Source organism: Chrysochloris asiatica, unplaced genomic scaffold, assembly GCF_000296735.1.
Source record: "Chrysochloris asiatica unplaced genomic scaffold, ChrAsi1.0 scaffold00023, whole genome shotgun sequence".
NCBI lineage: Eukaryota > Metazoa > Chordata > Mammalia > Afrosoricida > Chrysochloridae > Chrysochloris > Chrysochloris asiatica.
In genome coordinates, this window is record NW_006408541.1 from 17,061,737 (window position 1) to 17,069,078 (window position 7,342).

The following is a 7,342-nucleotide window of genomic DNA, read 5'->3' on the forward strand; positions in this document are numbered from 1 at the left end:
CAGCGCCCCCTGATGGGGCGGTGGGTCCTGGACGTGGCCTTTGTGTGGAAGGCGGTGCTGACCCTGGGGCTGGTCCTTCTATACTACTGTTTCTCCATCGGCATCACTTTCTACAACAAATGGCTGACAAAGGTAACTGCAGGGCAGGGCCGACTGAGGAAGGAGGCCCGGGGTGAACCAGGTGTGGCCCCTACACGTGTGAATGAAGGGCTGGATGCTCCCTGGGTGTTCAGGCAGCGCCCGTGGCAGCAGCTGCTTACCAACCGTGTTGCAGTCATTGTGCTAGTCTGCTCTGGGTTAGCCTCGGGGAGGAGCTGGAGCACCCTGGGTCTGCCAGCCACTCTCGAACCCACAACTAGCCATCTCACATCCCAGGTGACAGTGAGGCGGGTGGGAGCCCCACAGACACTGCAGAGCACTTCGTCCAAGAGACCAGGGCTGGGGGATGAGGGTGGGCAGCGGTCTGAGCAGAGGGGGGTCCTGTGCTTGGATCCGAGCAGAGCTTTCACTTCCCGCTCTTCATGACGATGCTTCACCTGGCTGTCATCTTCCTCTTCTCCGCCTTGTCCCGGGCCTTGGTACAGTGCTCCAGCCACAGAGCCCGCGTGGTGCTGAGCTGGACCGACTACCTCAGGAGAGTGGCCCCCACAGGTGCGTGCCCGGAGAGGGCCAAGAGCAGGAGAAAGCCCACCACCCCTCTCTTCCCCGCCTCCCCATGCATCTCTGCCTCTCACACGTTTCCAGCCACCCCCACACATGTGACGCAGCAGACAGCTGAGTAGTGGAGATGGATGCTGTCCCCCCTGCCATAACGTGTAATGGGGGAGATGGGACTGAGACCTGAAGGAGGAGGGTTTTGCCCCTCTAGTTCTAGGAAGCAGAGACCTCAGTGTATAGGAAGAGAACTGAACGTGGGGGGAGTGAGGTGAGAGGTCTGGACCTCAGAGGTCAGCAAACTGACCTGAGTGGCTACTACCTCCCATGGCAGGCTACTGCACACCACAGACCCTGGTCAGCCTTGTCCTAATGCTGGTACGGAGATCCTCCTGGACTCTTTGGCCCAGTGTTAACCCTCAAATTACTGGATGGAGAGGAGGGCTGAGGGCTGTAGAGAACGGGTCAGAGAGGGGGGGCCGGGGGAGCATTTTGACACATGGCACAGCCTGCCAATCCACCACCAACTGATGCTGACCACACTCAACCTGACCACAGCACTGGCAACGGCGCTGGACGTGGGCTTGTCCAACTGGAGCTTCCTGTACATCACCGTCTCCCTGTGAGTCCCTCAACACCCGCCACCCTGCCCTCCTCCACCCCGGGACCTCCGGGAATCTCCAGTCCCCAGGGGAGAGAAATGGGTGTGCCATGGTCACATCCGGGTCAGGGCTCCTGTGGGCAGAGGGACACGCACAGCAGTGTTTCTTATCTCTGGGTTTTTGCTTCAGAGCAAAATCCCTGTCTTCTCTCTCGCTGTCCTCCCTGAGCTTGGTCACCTCCTGGGACAGGTGAGCTTAGCGCCACCTGCAGCTTCTCCTCCCTGGTGAGCGGCAGAAGGCGGTTAGCCACAGAGTTCTTCGATTAAAGGTCACTCCTCCACCCAAACAGCTCAGCTGGCTTCTCTCACCCTTTTGTATCGGAGTTGCCCTGCTGCCATGGGCTCAGCCAGGTCCCTCAGAGAAGCCCCCTACCACTACCACCACCACTCTACTGATGGTGGTGCTTTGGGCACTTTTGGAGGGAGCGAACTCATCATGGCTAACTGTCACTGCAGGTACACAATGACCAAGTCCTCTGCCGTCCTCTTCATCTTGATCTTCTCTCTGATCTTCAAGCTGGAGGAGCTGGTGAGGCCCCGCTGCCCTCTTGCCCCTCCTGCCCCCGCTAAGACTCAAAAAGGGACTCTGAGTAGTGGCTTGTCACTGTGTGTGACGCAGGAGACCCGCACCTGGACACAGGATTCAGGAAAGGTGGGAACTGACCCTCAGGGTGTGCCCAGAGGAGAAAGGATTCAAGGATAGAAGGGCCCCCCTTGTTGGCAAGATCCAGGCAGGGGATGAGGCACTTGGCTAGGGCAGTCCTAGGAAAGCATCTTAGTACCTGCAGCAGGTGGAGTTGTAGAGCACATGGAGCTGAATGACCAGGACCCTGAAGCAAGAGGTGAGGGGCGGGATTCTCATCCCAGGAGCAGCTAAGAAGGCTGCCGCCAACTCACCAACGTCCAGGTAGGATGAACACTTGGTCCTGGAGACCCCAGAGTTAGCTGCACCGTCCCCCTGTCCTACTAGCGAGCGGCTCTGGTCCTGGTGGTCCTCCTCATCGCCGGGGGCCTCTTCATGTTCACCTACAAGTCCACACAGTTTAACATGGAGGGTTTCGCTCTGGTGCTGGGGGCCTCGTTCATCGGTGGCATTCGCTGGACCCTCACCCAGATGCTGCTGCAGAAAGCTGAGCTTGGTGAGTCCTGGCTTCTGGGCAGGGGAAAGGCTGCAGGGACATGGGCAGCGGGGTCGTAGGGTGTGCCCTGACAATGTCCGTCTCTCCATGCTGCAGGACTCCAGAACCCCATTGACACCATGTTCCACCTGCAGCCACTCATGTTCCTGGGACTCTTCCCGCTCTTTGCCGTATTTGAAGGTACATTGGGGTGCCCCCCTCAAGGGTACCACAGTACAACAGACCCCAGGTCCCCACTTGGAACCCATGTTGTGGTAACTGCAGGCCCCCTCCCAAGTGGCAGACAGCTTGAGGCTACGGCCTACACGATAAATATACCCCCCATGCGCCACAGACCCTATGGGGAAGGTATAGTGGACGATGTGGCAGCGAATGTTTGCAGGGCCCTGCAGCTATCTCAGCGGTATTCTAGCTCTCCTAAACATACGAACTCACAGAATTTTCACAAAAACCCTAGCATGCTGGCACAATTACTATCCCATTTTACAGATGAAAGAACCTCAGCCTACGAGAAGTAGAAACACTTAGTCCAAGGTCCCCTGGCCTGTAAATAGCTAGAATTCTGGCCTCACAGCCTGGCTCCAGAGTCCTCCTGCTGTTGCTACTGCCTCTGAGAAGGAGCAGTGAGTTGTGAATTATTTCAGGGTGGTGGAGGAATGTTGATGTTCTTAAGTGCTTTCAAGTTGGTTTTGACATATAGCGACCATGTCTGGTAGCATGGCAGTTACAAATCAGTCTGCTAACCTCAAGGTCAGCAGTTCAAAACTACCAGCCATTTCACTGGAGAAAGATGAGGCTTTCTGCTCCCATAAAGACTTACAGCCTCAGAAACCTATACAGGGTCGCTATGAGTCGGCACCAACTCCACGGTGCATAATTACCACTAGCAACCATGTGTAACGTTTCTAAGGAGCACCGCCAGCCTTGTAGTTCGCAGTGCAGTGCTTATCCTACAGCGCCACACCAGGACTCCTGGAGGGGTGGACCAAGACATAAAGACTTCTGGGCGCTATGTTCTTTAGGACGAAAGGGGTTCAGAACAGGTTCTTGAGGTATATCACAGCAAGTGCGAGGGGATTTCAAAAAGTTTGGGGGGCAATTCCATTCTGTTTTATTTGAAGTCCCATGTGTATGCGGTTGGGAATACAGGCCTTTCAGGATTGACCAAAGGGTGCAGGGCTGAGGCACAAGAGTCTAGGGAGGTGGGCAGTTGTTGCTTGTCACCTTTACCGTCCAAGACAAGAAGCGAGACGAGGGGGAACGGCAGGGTGTCGCACGTTGGAAGATGCTGCCTTCCCACTGCGGTGTTTTGAGATTAAGTCAGTCCCTGGGTTACAAATGAGATCAGTTCCTAAGTGTATCTTTTAAGTTGAATTTGTAGGTGAGTCAGAACAGGTGCATATGGTTCCTTACTGAAATGCAAGAAAAAGGCTTGATGCCTTTTCATTGATTTAAAAGCTTCGTGGCGGCTCCAAACAATAAACACTAGACTGCGAACCACAAGGTTTGTGGTTCGAGCCCTCCAGCAGCTCCACAGGAGATGGATGAAGCTTTCTGCTCCCACTAAGATTTCAAATGCCTCAGAAACCCTATACAGGGTCACTATGAGTCAGAAGTGACTTCAGGGCACTTAGCAACAACAACAAAAACATGCAGCAAGTGTAGGTGAATTTGTTGAGTGGAGGCTGGTCGCAGTTTCAAAGTGAGGCAGATCTACACGACGTTAAACGGCAAGTACACGTTGTAAGTGTAACCGGGGACTGCCCGTAGCCTTTGTCCCCTCACAGTTGTCCTGTCTGTCCTCAGGGTCATTACAGAAAACCTGTCCCACATCCCACAAGCAGTGAAGCGTCTCGAACCTCCCTGAGAAAACGATTCCTCAGCTCGTTGTCTAGGAAACTTCCTTCTGCAGCCTCGGTTTTCCCCTTAAGAATCTTTCCCCTTTCCTTCCCTATGCCACACTCTCTCTCCCTTCTGGGGTGTTTACAGCCGTCCCCATTGCTGCAAACCCTCATCCGAAAGCCTCTGTTACTCATCACTTAGCCAGGCAGCATGGATTTAGCTCCTTTAATCTTTTCTGGTAAATTAATCCCCCAAGCGCCTTCATTACTTATGTTGCTCTTCCCGACTTCCCTTCAATTTGCCGACGCCTTTGCAGTACTGCTGAGCCCAGCACCAAACAAGATGTCCTACATAGTGTACCTCCGTGCCTGCCTGGGGGGGAGCTGTCATTCAGCATTTCTCTGGTGATTCCCTCCAAAATTCCCCAAATCTGCCTCTGGCCTCAGCAGGTGGAGGGGGAGGGCGATGGGGGTGCTCACCTTTACCCCCTGGAGTCCTCTCTGATGAACAGCCATGAATCTCCTGAAATTCTAAGCAGAATCTGGTGTGTATGGATGTTTGGATGTTTCTGGAGCCAGGGGCTAATATGTTTATAGATGTGGGTGGGTATGTATTTATAATTCTTTTTTTTCTTTTTGAGAAACAGTCATCAAATTCTGTTGCCTGTTTGAGGGACACTGGTCTAGTCCCAACCTTCTTATGTCATCAATTCAGAAAAGGGACAGAACTCAGCTCAAGTCCCACAGCCTGGATTAAAGTAGAAAGTGTGGCAGGAATGGAGTTTTGTTCCTGGTTTATAGAGAGTCTCCCTCATGGCCAGGTAGTCTTTACTGGACAGTGGCCCCATTTCTCTGCAGCCCACTAGTTGTCACCAGTAGAGGCCACATGAAGTCACCATCTCTTGCCCACCTCTGCCCAAGATTCTGTCTTGAGCAACTGTGCCCATCTCTGCTCCAGCCCCGAGGCTCTCTGGCAGCCATCGCTGGTCCCCGGTCTCTCACGTATCAGGCCACCTGTGTGGGCATGCTGTCTCCCTCCCTCCCACCTCCTTAGCTCAAGAAGTGAACACTGTGTTGACGACAGGCCTCATTAGCTGGTGGCCGGGGGCAGGTACACCTAGGACTCACCCCGCCCCCAACCTCCCTTCTCTCCCTGTTGCTTCAGGTCTTCATTTGTCCACATCGGAGAAAATCTTCCGTTTCCAGGACACGGGGCTGCTTCTGCGGGTTCTTGGGAGCCTCTTCCTTGGTGGGATTCTCGCCTTTGGTTTGGGCTTCTCCGAGTTCCTCCTCGTGTCCAGAACCTCCAGCCTCACACTCTCCATTGCTGGCATTTTTAAGGTACAGACTTGTTGGTGACCTCCCTCCTGCCGTAGAGGGGAGTTCCCTAAGGGTGTTACTCAGGCAGCAGCTCCTGCTGCCAGGGCCCTGTGGATAAGACACTGAAGTGCCCGTTGGTGCTCACATCTGTGTCCCCTATCACCCTCACTGCAGCCCGTGAGGTGGGCCTGCTTGCCCTGTTTCACAGCTGGAGAGCAGACACCAGAGCTGGGCCTGCCCAAGGGTGGCAGCTCAGGATGGCTGAGCTGAGATTCAAGGTCAGGTCAGACAATGTTAGACCTGGCATGCATTTACATATTTCCCTGAATGCCAGCTCTAATCAAGTAGCAGTGGCTCCCAGCCACAGAATGAGAAACCACCATTCAGATTCATCATTTAAAAGATTCATGATTGATTAGCAATGTCTGCCATGGGCACAGTAACAGGTAGTTATACCCTGAGCATGTTTGGCCTGGGTTTGCCCATCTTGCCTATTTGCCACCTAGCAGCCTCTACCCTTCTCTTCCTTGTTCCCCTCCCACTCTCCTCCTCTCTTTACTTCTGCCCTTTCCCTCCCATCACCTATTCACCCCGCTCCTTGCTCAGGCTGGGAGGAGTCTTTTCCTTGACTGAACAGGCCCCAAGATGAGAGTAGTGTTACTGACACCATCGATGCCTTTTCCTCTGAGCTCCAGGAGCCTTCCTTCCCACCTCGCTCCCCCAGGCCGGTCTGCCCCACCCCTCACAGGCCCTGGCCATGGGCCTGGCCTCCCCCTTGCATCAGAGCCAGTTCCCCTGAGCTGACATTTCCTCCTTGCATCTCTGGCCCAGGAAGTCTGCACTCTGCTGTTGGCCGCACATCTGCTAGGCGATCAGATCAGCCTGCTCAACTGGCTAGGCTTCGCCCTCTGCCTCTCGGGGATCTCCCTGCACGTCGCCCTCAAAACCCTGCACTCCAGAGGTAACCAGCCCTGACCCCCCAGCCCCCACCTTCCAGGAAGAGCCGGCCTGGTGCCCTTTCACACAGTCCCTCTGCCTCTGTCTTGGCTGTTCCTCTGGCTCAGGGAGCAGGCCTGGTGGGTGCCTGGGGGCCACAGAACTTTGGTGGGTCTGTAACTGCGGCCTCTCTCCCCTTAGGTGGCCCAGAACCCTTGAAGGGACTGGGCTCCAGCCCTGACCTGGAGCTGCTACTCCGGAGCAGCCAGCAGGACGAAGAGGACAATGAGGAGGAAGAGTACTTTGTGGCCCAGGGACAGCAGTGAGCAACCAGGGGGAGCCCCTGGAAGCAGGCCGACCCCCTGGCTCCCACCTCACAGGCTGCAGCTCACAGTGGGCCCTATGGTTCTTCACAGGGAGTCGCCCGTCGGGTCCTTAGAGACAGTGTGGTCGTGTGGCAGAGGTAGCTCAGGGACCTGGGACTCCTTCCGTTCCCGGCAGAACTTGACCAAACAGAGTGGACCCAAGCCAGGTGGTCCAGGACCTGACCTGAACTGGGCCCGGTCACTCCAGAGGCCTAACCAGGTGTCAAGGTCCCCAGGTGTGTGCCGCACAGCAGTTGGGAAGGGAGATGGAGTTGCTGAACCTCATCACCTGGAGAGCATCTCTGCTCATAGAGCAGGTTTATTTATAGTTGGAAATCAATGGTTTACACTCCACTGGCCACCTCCAGTTGCCTGAAACCCATTCTCACTTGGCCTGGAGGTGTGGAGGCAGGGAGGGTGGGTGTG

General features: G+C 55.1%; 1 protein-coding gene across 2 annotated transcripts; it reads left to right on the plus strand.

Moving 5' to 3' along the window:
• On the plus strand, positions 1-6,877 carry SLC35C2 (solute carrier family 35 (GDP-fucose transporter), member C2). Of its 2 annotated transcripts, none has more exons than XM_006839228.1 (9): positions 1-132; positions 501-651; positions 1,213-1,276; positions 1,772-1,844; positions 2,286-2,454; positions 2,551-2,634; positions 5,461-5,636; positions 6,447-6,581; positions 6,752-6,877. In XM_006839228.1, the coding sequence occupies exons 1-9, from the start codon at positions 13-15 to the stop codon at positions 6,875-6,877; spliced, it is 1,098 nt and encodes a 365-aa protein (XP_006839291.1). In that variant the 5' UTR covers positions 1-12. The 2 variants fall into 2 exon arrangements, with proteins under 2 accessions (XP_006839291.1, XP_006839290.1); XM_006839227.1 differs by having other exon boundaries at positions 13-132; positions 2,349-2,454.
• Positions 6,878-7,342: the final 465 nt, after the last annotated feature.

Excerpts from the sequence above, each read along its gene's own strand:
- SLC35C2 (XM_006839228.1), top strand. The coding sequence starts at position 13 with ATGGGGCGGTGGGTCCTGGACGTGGCCTTTGTGTGGAAGGCGGTGCTG. Across the intron at positions 133-500 it reads ACAACAAATGGCTGACAAAG|AGCTTTCACTTCCCGCTCTT; the intron begins GTAACTGCAGGG and ends GGATCCGAGCAG. Across the intron at positions 652-1,212 it reads CAGGAGAGTGGCCCCCACAG|CACTGGCAACGGCGCTGGAC; the intron begins GTGCGTGCCCGG and ends ACCTGACCACAG.